Source organism: Rhyacophila brunnea, unplaced genomic scaffold, assembly GCF_057557595.1.
Source record: "Rhyacophila brunnea isolate RB1 unplaced genomic scaffold, BYU_Rbru_1.0 scaffold_15, whole genome shotgun sequence".
Lineage (NCBI taxonomy): Eukaryota > Metazoa > Arthropoda > Insecta > Trichoptera > Rhyacophilidae > Rhyacophila > Rhyacophila brunnea.
In genome coordinates, this window is record NW_028232806.1 from 6,572,100 (window position 1) to 6,591,559 (window position 19,460).

Genomic DNA, 19,460 nt, shown 5'->3' on the forward strand with positions numbered 1-19,460 from the left:
TCATAGCATTTTAAATTACCAATGGTGTGTCATTTATATAAGATAAAACATGACGGAAGGTGAAACTCGAGTTGCTAAACAAGGTTCATTTATATTGTTTGTTCTTCTTACCTACTTTATGTGAACTATTTATAGTGATGAATGATGATAATACAAAACAATAATTTATTATTATGATATTAATAATAGAAGATATTCCTATTTTTTTAAACAAATTTACAAACAAAAATTAACTAAAAGTTATCTACATAGTATGTACCTATTATTTATATTATTTGTAAAGTCGCAAGCTACAACGTATGTAATTGTAATACAATATAAACGTACCATACAAATTACATAATTGCGGGAGGCTATAAATAGTTTCTTCCCAAAAACATTTTTGTAGGAAAATGGCATAATGGTGCATTCATGCCATTATTCATTGTAAAAATAGGGATTCGACACATCATAAATATTTTTTTAACATCAGGGGCCCGATGTTAGAACTTGCGAGTGCCAGCTGCCCGGTCGACATGACGTCATATGACATCATTGTGACGTACTACCGGAGTGATAATAGCGCTCGAGAATATAACGCTACTCCGACAGCGGCGCTATTCATTGTCACCATACACATATAGGTGTTTCATCGTAATAATATCTACGGTGGGCACTGCTCCCGGGCGGCATGCCTAGAGCGTGTATTGGGCTGACGTCACAATTACGTCATGTCGTCTGGTGCCACACGAGTCGATAGTTAGGAAATCGCGGTGCAGTCAATTGTTGAGGTGATAATGAATCACAAAACCCTGTTTTTACTGTATTGTCGATGCTTATCGGAGTTAATCCTTAATGTTTTACCAGATTTACAGGAAATACCTACTACTTAATTAGGCCTTAATTATTTTCATAAATATCCACTCATTTTCATCATTTTTAAAACGATCAAGTTCTGCTTGTGGCCAGCAGCATTAATATGTTAAATCAGTTTGGATACCAACGACAAAAAAAATATATACCTAGAAAGGTATCGCCTGCTGAGATTTTTAACCAAATTTTTATTAAAAAATAAACACAATTAAAATTAAAACACAAAACTTACCAGAATGTCAACAAAATTCACTTACAAAAAAGTATACCCATGACATAGAATAATTTTCAATAGTTTCGGTTGAAACTTTTCGATCATCTAATTTTATTTTTTTATGTGCAGATATATTATTTTCCTGTGTAATGTTATTGCCTGCTGAGATTTTTAACCAACTTTTAAGAGAACCCATTTTCATTAAAATGTAACTTAAAACAGTTATTATTTTTTTTTACTTAAATCACAAAACTTACCAGAATGACGGAACGTCAGCACAAAACTAATTATTAAAAACAATCAAATAAAATTACTTTTAGTTAAACTGAGTATGCTAGTACCTATCCAAAATACTTACAAAAAAAGTATACTCATTACCTATGGTAAATAAATCAATAAATAATCACACGACACACCATTTGAATATATTATAACCGCAGTGAATAATTTAAATTATAAAATAAATTTAATGTTTCCGTTTAGTAATTTATTAATTATATCTTAAATAATAAAACAAGTTTTAAAAGACTACAAGACATGCGATGTGGAATTAATTGATTTAAATTATAAATGTATTATTATATTATTAATTTAACCACCAAAAACACAATTCATTCAACCCGAAAAATATACTACTTATAATAATAATTACAGTATAAAATATAAATAATTTATATTTCACAATTCCCAAAGATTGGTTAATGCATATGAACTGGTCAAAAGGAAAAACAAGACTGTATAACATATTCAATTTGAAATATTTCAACCCCTTAGAGATTATTAAAACAAAAAACAATAGAGAGAAATATCTCTCCAGTACGTATGCTCGTGTTTTGAAAAAAGTCTTTTTCGAAGGCCAATTTTTATTGTCTCGACCATTTAAACTGCACATTGTCAAGTACATAGTACGCGGGTCATTGAAAACCAGGAGCTGTAAATCAGTAAAATTATTTTTTAACAAAAAAAAATATTTATGTTTTTTATTAACCTATCAATTCATTTTCCTTAGTTTTAATTAAATCTTAACCGGAACGTAATAATATTAAGTATGCCGCTTGAGCATTTTACGAGACGGCTCGCTGTACGTCGGATATTTTACGAACCGGTACGCCATTTTCGGGGTTTTTACGAACAGGAACGCTGTCCTCAGGAAATTCACGAACCGGTACGGCGCTCCGGTGCGTTCTGCTCCATTCCGAGCGCTGCTCCCAAGCCAGATAGGTCTATGATGAGGAACAAGACTAAGAGGGATCCACTGGAGGAAGGCAGCAATTTCTTCAGTACTGACTAAGGGTGGTGATCAAGGAGATTGGAACAGCCTTAGAGCAGACACTTGAAGGCGATAATGAAAACATTATGAACGGTTTCAATATTGCGATGTGGAAGGCAACGGGAAACCACCACATTAAAATCCCACGAAAACCACATGATATGCAACATCAAAATCGTAACAGTATGTCAGGCGATCCGGCTCGACCGGCTGACACCCGGCGCCACGCAGGGTCCGGGCCGCGTGGTGTGAAATTAGTTACTGGGCACACGGGTGTGATTTATCAGGCAACGTGTGGGAAAGCAGATACTGGTAAATCAGTCACGAAAATCCCAAAGAAAATAGGTACATGGAACGTAAGGGGACTTGTACAACACCCCGGAAAGCTCGCAATCATCGAAAAAGAGATGCAGAGATACAACGTAAATATAATGGGTTTAAGCGAAACACATTGGAAAGGATCCGGACACTTCGAGACTGAACTTGGCAACATGGTATATTGTTCAGGACAAAACAAAAGTCGAAACGGAGTAGCTTTTATTGTACCACGAACACTCCGAGATAGTGTCATTGGATACAATTCGATCAGTGACAGGATAATAACAATAAAACTCAACGCCCAGCCATGTTTTCTGAACATTATACAAGTATATGCGCCTACAGCTGCATCAACAGACGAAGATAGCGAAGAATTTTTCAATGAGCTAAGAAGCACAATCCAAGAAATACCCAAAAGAGAGATCACCGTTGTTCAAGGCGATATGAACGCCAAAGTCGGTACTTAATACCATGAAAGACAATCATCTCAGAGAGTATATCGGTAAATTTGGACATGGCAATCGCAACGCAAGAGGGGAAGATTTTTTGCAGTCTGCGTAGAGTAGGATCTTGCAATCATGAATACATGGTTCCAACATCACTCTAGGAGATTATATACATGGAACTCACCTGGTGATCGGTATAGAAACCAGATTGATTTCATAACAATAAATAAAAGATGGCGGTCATCAGTGTTTAATGTACAAACCTACCCAGGTGCAGACTGCGGTAGTGATCACCTACTTCTTGTTGCCAATATGAGACTAAAGTTGAAAAATACTAAACGATGTGAGACTACTCGACCGTTTATATTTAACGATACTACGACATCGCAATTTAGCGAGGAGGTGAATCATAAAATGGCATCACTATACGTAGACCCCAGCGACAATGTCGAAACAACATGGAATAAGTTGAAGGAAGCCACCTTATGCGCGATGGCGGAAGTCCAGAAACTCAATAACAGTAAGTAACATCCGAATCGTCGCAAGATCTGGATATCTGATGAAACAAGGGAGGCCATACAAACAAGAGCCGATCTTAGAAATAAGGGACTTAATTCAACTATACAACATGCAAGGTACTCTGAACAAAACAAGTTGTTCAGCGACTCTGTCGGCGGGACAAGAATCTTTTCCTCAGAAATAAGTGTGAAGACATCGAAACCCATGCTGTCAGAGTAGAAACTCGCGATCTTTTCCAAAAAGTGAAAGAAATCACAGAAGATTTCAAGAAAATGAACTGGGCCATCGAGGAAGAGGACGGCACACTACTTATGGAGTTGGATAGAGTCACGGCAAGGTGGAAAACATATTGTGAAGCCCTATACAGAGATACAGAAGAGGATGATGAGGTAGTTGACGTACGTATCGATGAGCAAGAACCTGAAATACTTTTTAGTGAAGTGACAGAGGCGATAAAGAGACTAAAAACCTACAAGTCACCAGGTGGCGATGGCATATCCGCAGAAGCCTTAAAAAAGGTCAATGATGACGGAAAAAGAATCATACATCAATTATGCAACATGATCTGGAAAAGTGGTGCATGGCCCAAGGACTGGACAGAGTCAATCTTGATCCCCCTGCACAAAAAAAAATTCCTCACGTAAATGTGAAAACTATCGAACAATCTCACTTATTCCACATGCAAGCAAGATCTTATTACATATTATAATCAGCAGACGTCTGAAGCATTTCATCGACCGACAAATACCCAAGGAACAAGCAGGTTTTGTTATGGGCAAGGGAACTCGAGAACAAATTCTGAACAACAGACAACTAATTGAAAAATGCAGAGAGTTTAATACCCCTATGATGTTATGCTTTATTGACTATCAGAAGGAATTCGACTGCGTAAGATGGAACTGTATGAGGAAGGTACTTCTGGAAATGGGAGTTCCATCACACCTTACCTGCCTTATCAAAAACTTATATAACAATAGTCACACAAAGATAAAAGTAAATAGGTAGTGCGTTTTGTGAGGTTTCCGAACCGAGAAGGGAGTTCGTCAGGGATGTGTTTTATCTCCCCAGTTATTCAATATATATGGAGAGCATATAATGCCAAGAGCCCTAGATCATTGGCAAGGCGGAATAACAATTGGTGGCCAGAAAATAAACAACTTAAGATTCGCAAATGATACCACACTAATCGCTGCTGATGAAAGAGAACTCACAGAGCTGCTACACCGGGTAGAGGAAGAGAGTCGCAAATACGGCCTCCTTATTAATAGGAATAAGACCAAGTTAATGGTTGTTGATCGGGCCGGCCTTCTACCAACACCAAATACAAATCGACCATCAGTGGAAAGGGCGGATGCGAAGCGGAAATAAGAAGGCGCACACAGATTGCAAAAAATGCGATGACATGCCTTACCACTATATGGAAGGATCGGGGAATTTCGATTGCCACAAAAATGATGCTTGTGCAAACATTAGTGTTCTCGATATTTCTATACGGACTCGAGTCGTGGACCCTGAAGGCAAGAGAACGGAAGGCAATTGATGGCTTTGAGATGTGGTGTTGGCGCCGAATGCTTCGCATTTCTTGAACGGAGCACAGGACGAACCAGTCAATCATCCAGAGACTGAAGATAAAGGAATGGCTCTCGACGATATGTCTGAGAAGAATTCCGCAGTTTTTTGGACATATTGTCAGGCGCGGACCGGACAACCTGGAGAGACTGGTAGTTTTAGGTAGCCTCCAGGGAAGGCGAAGATGAGGAAGAGCGTCTGCGCGACCAAGTGAAAGAGCTGACTGGGGCACCATTCATTCTGCCCTGAGAGAAGCGGAAGATCGAGAAGGATGGAAAGTCTTGGTCGCTCAAAGGATGGCGAAATTTAAATGTGGTCACGATCCTCAGCCATGAGTGCACGACCAAGAAGAGAAATTTTATCGTAATTCAATTATTTTACTTGTGTTTTTTACAAATCATTTACCATTTGTAGTCTAGGTAGGTAGTTATTATGTTATTATTATGATAATAACTGGTAAATTGTGAGTACCTAGGTAGGTACAATAAATTGTAAAGCCTAGTAAATGGACCTAGTCCAGACCATTATTTAGTAGGTACGCAAACAATTAATAATTATTATACAATGGTTTGTAAAATTTACATGCAGGATCATTTTGTTTGAAACTCAAAAGGTATGTAGGTATGCCATGTCTACATCTGAGAACTTTGCTATCAAATTAAATGTAGTTTGCACAGTAAGTACACCATGTCCCCCACACAGGGGGGGCTGACAGGGCTCCAGCCTGGGGGGCCGGGTTTAGGGAGGCCCGGCTTGGCGGGTCGACCAGTTGTGATATAAACACACACCAGAAATTTATTGTATTATAATATAACTACATGATAATTAACGTGAATTATTTGATATTATAATTATTTTTAATGTTTCCTGAATAATAAAAATGGCTGTTTATCTAATATCGAAGGGTCGAATGCTACTTGGCCACTACAAGAGGGGGTCGCGACTAGTGGTTCATAATATGATACCTAGTGCCGACAACTCAATAATTCAAGGGGATTTATTTAAAAATATAGAAAATCGCTTAAATACATGAAATGCCATTTGGGGAACACTACTGTAAAACATCACATCGCCCTTAACCTTGGCAATAGGTAGGGGGGGCCGCCAAACATCCTGGCCCAGGGGCCCGCTTCAGGATGTGGGGGTCATGAAGTACACACTGCACAAATTTGTGCACTTTAATGACAGCAACATTTTACGAGACTGCACGTCGGTACATCCAATAAATATTTAACAGAGCATTGTTGCATGTTTTCCATCTGCGGTAGAATAGAAAAAAAAATATATTTGTTAACAGTTTTTTATCATTATAACAGATAATAATAATTATGTGGGTCTGCGCATCTATTCTATAGACAAGACTGCTATCGACCGCTATCGGCGACTATGCAGGGTGGTTTATCATATTTTAGTATTGAGATATTATAATTGTAACAAAAAGTTAACTGTCTAAACCGCAGGTTCTCAAACCTCTTTCGACCACCGCCCACTTTGAGATTTAAAAAAAAATCTATTGCCCCCATACATTTCAACTAAAACCTTAACTGTAAAAAAAACGCCATTTTTGTCAACTTCCGGAGATGCCAAATTCAAAAAAGCGACATCGAGACTAGTACATGCGCAAGCGACTCTAGTTTTTTCGTTTATACGGGTCTCCAAGCATTCAAGCCTAAAATCGCATCTTTTATCAATAATTTCGGATAGGGATAGGATCGCCGCGATCGACCGAAAAAAAAATATGAAAAAAAATATCGGAAATCACAAACAATTTTATTTAGTTAACTTTTAACCATGGACTACGTACATGAAAATATATAAAGCTGCATTCGAGTAGTAAATCGCATCTCAAGTGGTGTCTTTAGATTCCTTCGGAATTTTATAGATAGAATTTTTCTGCTATCGCCCCTCTAGATTTCCTTAATGCCCCCTTATTTTTTTTGAGCCTTCTACTGCCCCCCCGAAAATTTCCAGCGCCCACAAGGGGGCGTTATCGCCCACTTTGAGAAAGAATAGTCTAAACAGTCAAACTGTCTATCTCGCTCTAAAAGTTAGCAAAGCCAAGAGAGGTGCTGTTAAAACATAGCAAATATTATAATCCTCAATACAAAAATATGAAAAACTACTCTCGATAGCCGATAGATGCGCTGGGATAGGATATGTGTAAATTATTTGTTTGATATAAAATAGATTTTATTAAAACTCCCATATATTTTTTTATTAAAGTCACATAATTAAAACGACTATTACAATGTTATTATAAATTTCTCCTATCTATAAACTGTGTCCGGCCCATCTCGATTTAAGGGTTATGGCATTGTTAATTACGCCACATACTCTCATTTGCTGCTTTATCCATTTAATCCTTTTTTGTTTTTGTTTTTGCTATTACTAAGGCCAGAAACAGACTGTCACATGAGCTCAAGCGAGTTCACATCGGAATGGAGCAGAACGCATTAGGAGCGCCGTTCCGGTTCTTGAATTCCTCGAGAATACCGTTCCGTCTCGTAGAATCCTCGAATATACCGTTTTAATTCTCGAGCCTCATCAGAATATTTCATATGGCGTTCCGGTTCAAAATATTTTGAAAAAATAATAAAATAATTACCTATCTTTCTAAAACAATGATTTTACTGGTTGAAAATCCCTCATTATTATACCTACATAATATGTCGATACAAATGGGTGCCACAATTAGCCAAGTTAAAATTTTGTTCTTAGAAATGCATCGAGCTAGGTATATTTTTTCCCAAGAATGCATTTCTAGACAAAGACAACCCATGTGTCTAATAAAAAAGTTTTTATTGAAGAAAGCACCCTTAGATTTATTGCTCTCTTCCGTTTTCTTAATAAGACTATAATGAGATAATACTGATAATAGTATATTATTCAAGCAAGCCCTCCGCATGAGCCGATTTTAATGAGTAATGTTTTACCAAGTGCATAGCCAACACGCCAGTGATGCCATAATATAATTTATAAAAACATCGCTTGTAAAATTATAACATTGGAATAAATATTCGATATCTGGTAACACTACGACACGCACACTGTCATACATATTTTCGAATAACCCAGGAATGGTTCGCGGAGGAAGCGTGAAGGGGGCGAGGCAAGTGCGTGAAAAAGTTCGTCATGTTTTGAAGGCCAAACACATGCTATAGCTCTATCTATATTTTTCTATAATCTAAGATATTATTATAACTATATTTTTTTTGCGAGCAGACAAAATCACAAAATACATCATTTATTTAACCTGGTATTATGGGTAGGTATAGATTATAGAAGGACGTATGGTAGATAGTTTGTGAAATAAAAAAGTATCATGATGCAATCAATCCACTTTTCGAATATTCACGTCATTCTTATACTAATAATTAGGCTTAAGATTTTTAGGTGCTCAAAAATGAATATTAGGTAGGTACCTAAAATATCGACTGCTCCAAGTAAGACGGAAGTAAGTCAAAATTTGGCATTTTGCAAGAGAATTAATTTCAGTTTTGAAAAAATATTCTTATTCACCTGTACGGAAATTTAAATTTTTTTTATTGATTCCAGCATACTTTTTAATGCCACCGACATTCTTTCGGGGTACACTATGACTTACTGCCATTTTCCTCGGAAATAATTAAAAATATATCAAGTCAGTATGTTGAGTCCTTATTCCCTGATAATTTTTAAATAAATGTACTTAAACTAAAAAATATATATATATTTATTAAAGAAAATATCAATAAATTGACACAATTATCAAAAAAATATGCGAAGAAAACATTAAGGCAATTAATATACAATGTATACATGCAAAAAGTCCAGAATAACATAAACAATAGGGTATTTTTTCACATTAATAATTAACACAATACACAGTTAATGCAAACAAATTAATAAAAAAGACAAACCAAATAATGGTAAAGAACAATAATGTTGGTGACAGCTGTGTCGTGTAGCCATCCCATCCTCAGAACAAGCCGCCGGAGAATTGGATATCAATACAAAATAGAAGAACAATATCAATACCAAGTTGTTGAATTAATATACAGTCACTTACTTCAAAGGACACCATGTAAATGATAGTGAAATTAATAAAAAATACCATTTAATCACTTTCTAACTCATCCGATGCGTCATCTCTTAGGTACGTTATGAGAATGTTCAAGAAAAGTATCGTTTGAAGTAAGTGACCGATAACAATAAAATTATGGTAAGCTTTCGGAATGAGAGTGTTTTCGCATAACGATGACAAATCTTTCAGTCTTGTTCGTATTTGAAGTAAGATGGTCAATGGATCCTGCGTGTAAGTGTATTTAATACACACTTCGAAAGATTTTTTATATTACACCGACACATCGCGGACTTTATTCCATTTCACTGTGGAATTATCACTAGCCGTTTTCTAATTTCTTGCAGTAACTAATGGCTTAAAGTCCAGTCTTCATAAGACAATTCATTTATTTTGTATGTGTGACCTTTCACTTTCGCACAGCGAATTAGCATGACCCATTGTTCAGGGACATAGATAATTTTGTGTTTTCTCGCATTTTCTATTGTTGCATGCATAGAGTCACCCTCATTTTGTGTATGTGCTTTCTCTAAAAAGCGATGGGTAGGTAATATCAATCTTTGGAATATTTGCTGCATATTCTAACATAGCGAATAGGTACAATGCGGTTTCGATTTTTCCCCCCGCAGTTATCAGATTGTAAAATACTTAATTGTTTTTATGCCTGTTTCATGTGCAGCACGTATAAATTTTTAGAGGCATGTTGCAATTTCATTGGCTCCCGTTTTTGCCTCTGACTGTGCCAAATAAAACAATGGCCCTGCTTCTTCTCAATTAAGTGCACAGTAAAGTTGTATTTTGCATATTTTCTCTTATAGTAAAAACTATTAACATCTATCTGACTGCGGGTCTGCAAAACTTTCTGCAGATCGAATACAGCCACACGAAGATGTTGTTCGGTTACGCATTTCTCTTTGTCACCATCTTTTAATGCTCTTACTTCAATTTTATTGGTTAAACGGGTTTCATACTCATTTTTTAAAATTACTTTTTCATTTTCTGTTGCGACTTTATACCTATTTCTTGCATATCTCACACTGGTCTTTCTTCGGTTTCTGGAACGCATTGTTGAACTCACTATTAAAAACATCTGAGTACTGACGCAAAGTGGCAGGTGTTTTGGTGTTGTCTTCTTTCAGCCATTCTATAAAGAGCATATGCATTTTAGCAATGGAAAGGTAGCTATCCAAGTATAGTTTTTTAGACGATTTTCGGGTATAATGAGATTCGACTACTGGAAAACTTAGTATGTGGTCTCGAACCGTTTCTATAATCTCTGAAGAAATTTTATTTACCCTGTTTACATGTTTTCCTCGCATATCTGCCACTATTGCACCTCATTCATCAAGTTTTTTACACGCAGTAGATACCATTTTGTCAGAGATCCCCAATGTCTCTAAAAACATCTTTTGACAAACACGCATGTCAGCAATATTACAATCACCATTCACAATTTTTAGGAAATATTGTGGTGAGACGGTTCGCCTAGAATTATTGGCATCCGAAGCTCTTATTTGCTTCTTCGGAACAAATTTTACGTACTAAGTGATAAAATTCCACTGTTTTTCATGATCTGGTAATTTCCAAAAAGCTTCAAATATTTTTTTCGTGCTTCATCGCATACATTTGTCATGAATTTAAGGCGACAGTTCAACCTGCAACCTACTCCCATGTACTTGGCAACCATAACTTCACCTTTTCTAGTTTTATATTCTAAACCTCGCTTATGATTCTTTTTAGATTTATTGACAGCCCACTGTCGGGATTTCTCATGCGTTTTCTAATAATCTTTCCTCAAGATGTCACCTGTCTTTTGTGAATACCAAATGATTGTATTAGTGGATGCATTTCATTTTCGATATCAAGTGAATTTTCCAGTCTCTGTAAAACGTAATATACAGTTATTATATTAGGTACCTATCAGGTATTTGTACATCAATCTCATTGGGTATTTCAAATGATAAAAATATGTATTTTCATACCGAGTTTGGTACTAATTCTTCCAAATTAGTAGCATCCGAAGCTTCATAGAATATCCCTGTCTTCTCATCAAGGTGCATCATAGGCGACGGTGTATCTTGCCTTTCAAAATTAAAACGTCTTATATTTTTTTTGTAACGTGATTGTTCGATTTACTTATCTACTCACTAGTATCCACTATGGGCAAAGATCCTCCGCTTACCATTTCCATTATTATTTTTGTTCTGTTAGATAATTATCATTTTGATGTTATATCGTATAGTATAATATTATATTCACTTGATTATCGCAGTGATATGTACACACTTCAAGAAATAATGTCAATCAACAAGTTTTGCGCCATAGACATAATACTCCCGGTGAAGACAGACGTTTGTCTGACTACGATCGGTACATAAAAATAATATCCCAATGAAAACGGCAGTAATTCAACTTACTTCTGTAATACATGGAAAAAATATTAGTATTTGACCTTTTGGCTATTTTTAAATTGAATTTAAAAACAATCTATTTACGTTAGAGTTACCACTGTCTTACAGGGAGATAGAGAAAAATTTTCTGCATAAGAAAGTGGACGTAACTTATAAACACAAAAAAGGGAGTTACTTCCGTCTTACACGGAGCAGTCGATATGTAGATAGCAGTCGATCGGAAAATATGTTTATATTATATAATTCATAATTTTGTGCTAAAAAACAAAAATAGGTGCTAAAAATTTAAGTGTACCTATTAAACATTAAATCATATATATTTCAACAGTTTAATTTATTATTTATTCACAAACAGAAAACGCTTTATTACAATAAATAATAAAATAATGCTTCAAATTTTCGAAAGTGAATCTTTGACGATTTGATCTTAGCAAATTTTTATACATGGAAAAACTTATTTCCACTTCTACAGATGTTATTATTGCGTATGTAAATGAAACTATTTCTGAAGTAGAAAAAATTGAAACATCTGAGGCATCTGATGGATTTTCCAAAATAGCTTTAATATTCTGCATCGTTTGAAGTCCAGTATTTTTATTTAAAAAACTATTTAATATTGTACTTATTGTTTTATTCTTATTCCAATTGGTCCAGTGCATCTATTCTATACACAAGAAGACATGCTTTAGGCCGCCACAACAGCTATCTAGGGTAAAGAAAAGTATCAAAGTATTAGCACTTATTATAACAATTACAATAATTTTGTTGTAACAACACCTCTCTTGGCTATGCTAAATTTCAGAGCGAAATAGTCAGTTTTGACTGTTTAGACGGATAACTGTGTAATTGTTACAATAAGTGCTAATACCTCGATACTTTCCTACCATAGATAGCTGCCGTAGCGGGCCGACAGCAGTCTTTTGTACAGAATAGATGCCCAGGAACATTTCTTATTTTAGCAACAGTATTGTTTGAAATATTAATTTGCTCCACTAGTGATTTTGTAAAAGTAGCCAATTCTAACATTTCAATTATGTTTATCAGATAACCATAATCTGAAGTGATGAATGCCAATTCATATTTTATGGAACGGTTTCCCACTGTTTTTGTGTTTATGTGAAAATATGTCCATATGTAAAAATATTAATTAAAAATAGTAACAAATAGGGCTTAAATGTTTCAAAATTGTCTGCAACATATAGATATTTTGTTGTGGGGCCGGGCCGCTCAAAAAAAATATTTAAATACCTAAGAATCCTAAGCCTAATATAATAATAATATATACAATGGAAAATGTATTAGGCACTCATAAAACCATTGCAGGTAGGTGTATATTGGTATATTATATTATTACAATCAATTAGGTAATGAAAATAGTTTTTTATTATTATTTAAAAATTATCATGGTAATGGCAATCAATGCCTTCTAATATTTTCACGTTTTTAATACTAAGCTTAAAATAATATTCATATTGCATATTTTGAAAAAAATGTATTAGGCTCTCATAGATCCCTGCAGGAAAGGATTTATAACCACCACCAGCCTATGCCGGACGAATACGGGAGAGATTATAGGTGATGAAGAAGGAATTAAGCGAAGATGGATGGAATTCTTCAAGGAACTCCTGAACCCTAACTTACAGGATGAAAATCCCCGCCGGATCCGCGACTACAGCACCAGTGCCACGAACCATGCATCTCTCCACCCACGCTTAGTGAAACCGAAAGAGCTATTATGACACTAAAGAAACATAAAGCACCAGGAGCCGATAATATCCCTGCAGAACTTCTAAAGTATGGTGGACACCGATTAATAGCAACAGTTATTTTTATTTAATGCTTTTTTTATTTATTTAATGCTTAAAATCTGGGAGTCCGAAAGCATTCCAGCGGATTGGCAGATCAGCGTTATCTGTCCAATATATAAAAAAGGAGACAGACTGCGATGCGAAAATTTCAGAGGGATATCACTCCTGAGCACAAGTTATAAGGTATTCACAATGATCCTGAAGACAAAACTGGAAGGTTACGCGGAAAACATAGTAAGTGAATACCAAGCTGGCTTCAGGGCAGGAAGGTCTACAACGGATCAGCTCTTCACAGTTCGCCAAATACTGGGAATTCGATGGGGACATTTATCAGCTCTTTGTTGATTTTAAGCAGACATATGACAGCATCGACCGGGAAAAACTATTCATTGTCCTTCTGGACTTTGAAATCCCACCAAAACTAGTCAGGCTTGTTAGAATCACATTGCAGAATACACACTCCCAGGTGAAGGTGAATGGCCAACTGACAGATGGCTTTGAAGTATCTCGGGGTCTTACGCAAGGAGACGGATTGGCTCCCATGCTGTTCAACTTAGCCCTCGAATCCGCTATCAGAAAGTCTCAAGTGAACAGGAGCGGCACTATATTAAGCAGACCGAGCCAACTGGTTGGCTACGCAGACGACCTCAACATGATGGACAGATCCATACAGATTGTAAAGAAAGAATTTGACCACCTCCAAAGGGCCGCACTAGAGATTGGCTTAAGAGAAAATGAAAACAAAACTAAAGTCATGGTACAAAGCCGACAAAATCAGAGTAGGCTGGGCCAAAGTTCCAGTTTTGGAAACCATCAATTTGAGGTTGTCAACCGGTTCACATACCTGGGTTCCAATATTACAAAAGAGAACGAGGAACTGGAAGAAATAAGAGCCCGAATAACCGCTGCAAATAAATCGTACTTCTCACTGCTGCCCATATTCAAATCCAGAAATGTCCACAGAAAAACTAAGACCCGGCTCTATAAAACCGTCATACGCACAGTCGTTGCATACGGGTGCGAGACATGGACGCTAAATCTGAAAGCAGCTGAAATGGTGGATTGCTTTGAGAGAAAGATCCTGAGGCGGATATATGGACCCATAAATGATGGTGGGGAGTGGAGAATTAGGTACAACACGGAACTATACCGTTTATAGCAAGCTTCAAAACTTTCCACCTTCATAAAACTCCAGAAGCTAAACTGGGCCGGCCATGTCCAGCGCATGCCTGAGTCACGGATCTCGAAGAAGATCCTCGAAGGAAACCCAGGGGGGAAAAGGCCAGTGGGAAAGCCACGCACACGATGAGGTGACAACATTACAAAAGATGCCAACCAGCTGCTAAAAATCATGAACTGGAAAAGACGTGCGGAGGACCGTTCCGACTGGAGGACGGCGGTGGAGGAGGCCAGAGCTCGACTTGAGCTGTAGCGCCATCGAAAAAGAAGAATATCCATGCAGGTAGATTATTTATTAAGAAATGGCAATGCCTTCTAAAATTTTCACCTAGCTTAAAATAATATTCATAATGCATATTTTGAAAAAAATATATTAGGCTTTCATAGATCCCTGCAGGTAGATTGATTATGAAAAAATGGCAGTGCCTTCTAGAATTTTCACCTATTATTATTACTAAGCTAAAAATAATATTCATATCGCATATTTTGAAAAAAATGTATTAGGCTCTCATAGATCCCCTCAGGTAGATTGTTTACAAAAAAATGCCAGTGGCTTCTAGAATTTTCACCTAATATTACTAAGCTTAAAATAATATTCATATTGCATATTTTGAAAAAATGTATTAGGCTCTCATAGATCCCTGCTGGTAGATTGTTTATGAAGAAATGGCAATGCCTTCTAAAATTTTCACCTAGTTTAAAATAATATTCATATCGCATATTTTGAAAAAATGTATTAGGCTCTCATAGATAATTGCAGGTAGATTGTTTATGAAGAAATGACAATGCCTTCTAAAATTTTCACCTAGCTAAAAATAATATTCATATCGCATATTTTGAAAAAAATGTATTAGGCTCTCATAGATCCCTGCAGGTAGATTGTTTATAAAAAAAATGGCAGTGGCTTCTACAATTTTCACCTATAAGCTTAAAATAATATTGATATTCCATATTTTAAAAAAATGTATTAGGCTCTCATAATATAGAGCTCATAGATAAGGTAGATTGTTTGTATGTAATCTACTTTTCGAATATTCAATACTTTCTTATCGATGCACTGGAAAATGTATTAGGCACTCATAAGCCTATGTAGGTATATTGCTTTATAATCAATTAAAGAAAATTGTTTTTGATGATTTTTTAATAGTACCAAGATGGTAATGGCAATTTCTTTTAGAATTTTCACTTTCTTACTGAGTTTAAATGAAGAATAATGATATTTTCATACTAGCCGAATGTATTAGGCATGTCCCCAGCGCTCGAAATGGAAAAGTTTACGAACCGGAGCGCTCGACAAATTTTCTGAAGATATTTACATAGTCATCAAATCGTATGTGTATTTTATGAAAATAAGTGTGTCAGATTTTCTATTCTATGGCCTATCTAGCTCAGACGGTCAACATATTTTTTCCACGAGACGGAGCGATAATTTTACAAATTTCACGAGCCGGAACGGCGCTCCGGTGCGTTCCGTTCCATTTCGAGCCCTGCATGGCCCCCACATCCTGTTCGGGACCCAAGGCTAGGATCTTTGTCAGGCCCCCCTACCTATCGCCAAGGTTAAAGGCAGTGTAACGCTCTACATGTCGTAAGCTATTGTTATGGGCAAAAAGTATTGTTTTACATGGTATATGTATCAGGAATAAAAATATATCCGTTTTAATTGTCATTTATTCAGTTGTAAGTAGTTTTTAAATAAAAATTAACTATTTAAATTTATCAACATGATATCATGAGTTTACGTGACCTGATAACAGTCAATTTTTGGCCTAAGAGACCACATTTCACATGCATATATAAGCATTGGAAGCACATATTGGTTATACAACCTATGCTTCAGACACAATGGGAGGCCGCTCTTGAAAATCAAGATGTCCGAATGCAATACATACCAACATTGTTCGGAAGACAATTTCGTCATGCGTACCACCACCTATGTACACTTGCCCAAGGTAGATGTAGTTGTAGACCTGCTCGAGCTGGACGGATGTGATAATCAAGTGGTACCCAAAGGATATAAGACAACCGAAAGACCAAAGTATTAAGGTCATTTTATGGTAGTGCGCAATGGCTTACCTTCTATAAAAAGTAGTGGCGAAGGGTGGAGGTAGGCTGTTAAGATCCGCCATAAATAGTGCACATTAACCTTTTTCAGTCAAATGTATATGTTTTTATTGAAATAAGACTACAATTTACAGATGGTATTGGTTGGGTTTTAAAAATCAATTAAACGCTGTCTCAACCAAACCATAATAGTATTGGTATATTTTAGGCAATATGACAAACATATTTTGTGCACATTTTTTCATTCTTACTTATTTGTTTTCGTTAGATTAAGAATACGTATTACACATATTGTTGGTTCATTTTTTTAATTCATCAAGCTATGCCTAAACGAAACTATAATAGATAAAAATTATTATTCTATCTATAAAATATCCAAATTTATGTATGATTTAATTGCATAATTTTAGATATTTTATGGATATATGAGTATTTTTTGACTATTATCTATTATGGCTTGGTTTTCGCAGGGTTTAATTGAATTTTACTCCATCTGTAAAATGTAGTCTTATTTCAATGAAAACAAGTATGTATGACTGACAAAGTTTAGTGTGCAATATTTATGGTGGATCTTAACAGCCTACCTCCACCCTTCGCAACTGATAAAAAGTAGATAGCTTAGGTGTAAAATGGTTGAAATGTCTAACTTCCTCAGAAGGTGAATTAAATCTTTCTTAGTTTATTTATTCTATCAAAATAGTTGTAGATTAGAAAAATTCTTCATGCGTGTTACCTGCAAAATACTTACAAATAATATTATATAAGTAAATTAATCATGCTTTATGGTCTTTCTGCTTCATAAATGCAATTAGTCAGCCAAATATGAAACGGTTGTAAAACGTATGAGGTCACGGTATATCACTTGTTAAAAGTGCAAAGCAGTATTTTTTCTTAAATCTTTCTCATTTTTATTAATTTATGTGAAAATATAAAATGAACTAGCATCACGTGGGTAATATTTATATTGTCAATTATTAATGTTCTTTCAAACTCATTTTTATGTATATGTTATTAAATGTATTTTTTCTGTTATATGGGGGGCTTAGACACAAAAACGGCAGTTTCTATTTTCTTACAATGTTGGCGCTTCATTAAAAATGTCTCATATATCTCTTCAGATACAATTTCTGAAAAAAGTATTTATAAATATTGTTTATATACTAATAATATATAACATTTTATAATTCAGTTTTTAGAAATTATTACTATAAAAAAGACATTTTTAATAATTACCAATGTTAAAAAAAGGAAGTGGCATTTTTGTTTCTAGAGCCCTCAATTTATTAATGGCGACATATTTCTTAATAGCAAGTTCGGGCGACATATCTAAACTTTCATAAAAATGCTAAACAAAAAGCCACTACAGGAACATAGGACCACGGTCTAAGTAATTTTATAATGACCTCAGAGTAATCCTATGCAAACTGAAAATCGCATTTGGATCAAAATCCCATGCGCACATGAAAGAAGTATGGTACATGATATTGCTACATGTTCTACTTCGTGAAGTAAGTGATACACATATGAATAACAATGAAAAGTTAAGTGATGTCTTAAAAGATACAAGCAGTGCGTTCCACTTGCATGGTATTAGAGCAGCCGCCACTGGTCACCATCATAAAAATGTCTGGTGAAATTTGCATTATTATGTTTGGGATCATTATCTGATTTAATCATGAAGGTTTCAATTTTGTGTTTTCCGAAAGATGGAAGTAATATTTATTCAGGCCCCTGGTTTCCCATTTTCTAAAATTTGTTTATGTATAACCATGCAAACCCTTGTCAGTAATGCTCCTGTAAGAATATAAAATTTGTGCATAAGTAAATAAAAAAACGTAGTGATTATGTTGGAGCTTCTGTCTTCTTTCAAACACACCACTCCCTCCAAATGAAATCACAACCAATAGTCAATTAGAAAGTAACCTAAGCCCTACGGGTTACACTATGTATTTATAATGAAGATGTCCCTACATTCCAATCATTCACATGGTTACATTCCTCGTTGACAAAACTTACCTGCATTCATGTTAGAACATTTTTGTTTCAGAATAAGAGATATAGGAATTAAAATATGAATAAAAAGATTACTTGTTAATTTTTCTGACATTTATTTATTATTAAACATTATAAAAACATGTAACAATTTACAATGTATTGTATAAAATATTCTTCGTAGCATACATCTCCCTTCCCCTACTTAAACATTATTTATTTCGTATTGTCAGAACACATTATGCACCCATACATTGTTTTACAATTAATAAGTAGGTGCGCGGTGCGCAATTAGGAAATCGATAAAATTATTATAGTGCATAAAAAACATGTCCAATTATCAACAATATTGAATATTATTATTAATTGAATCCATGGGTATAGTTTATTGTAAAAAGTGAATCTTTTTAAACTGCAATATTAAGTTTTTTTTAATAAATTGTATTTTGGCAAATACATACAATTAAATATTATTAAGATAATATTTAAAAAAATAAGTACCTATTCATATAAGAAATGTGAAGCCATTATTAGGTATTGAAAATTATTACCATTTTGATCATTCATATTGATTATCTTTTGCTTTCATTTGTTTCAATCCTCAAAAATAACCTGATTTACAAAATGGAGCTCACATAATAAAAGTATGATTGACATACATATTAAAAATCACATAAAAATATGATTATAATATTGTAATTGGAAAGTTATTATGTATAGATACAACCAGAAGAATAATTAAATCATCATAGACAATT

The 19,460-nt window shown here is 35.1% G+C and overlaps 2 protein-coding genes across 2 annotated transcripts in view; one reads left to right on the top strand and one right to left on the bottom strand.

The window, feature by feature from the left end:
• D12 (YEATS domain containing 2 homolog D12) overlaps positions 1 to 19,460 on the bottom strand; it is a 440,970-nt gene that overhangs the window by 57,215 nt on the left and 364,295 nt on the right. The window lies entirely within an intron of this gene.
• On the top strand, positions 3,892 to 4,263 carry LOC147074851 (uncharacterized). The gene has a single exon (XM_085943260.1). It carries the CDS (start codon positions 3,892 to 3,894, stop codon positions 4,261 to 4,263), a length of 372 nt encoding a protein of 123 aa, XP_085799386.1.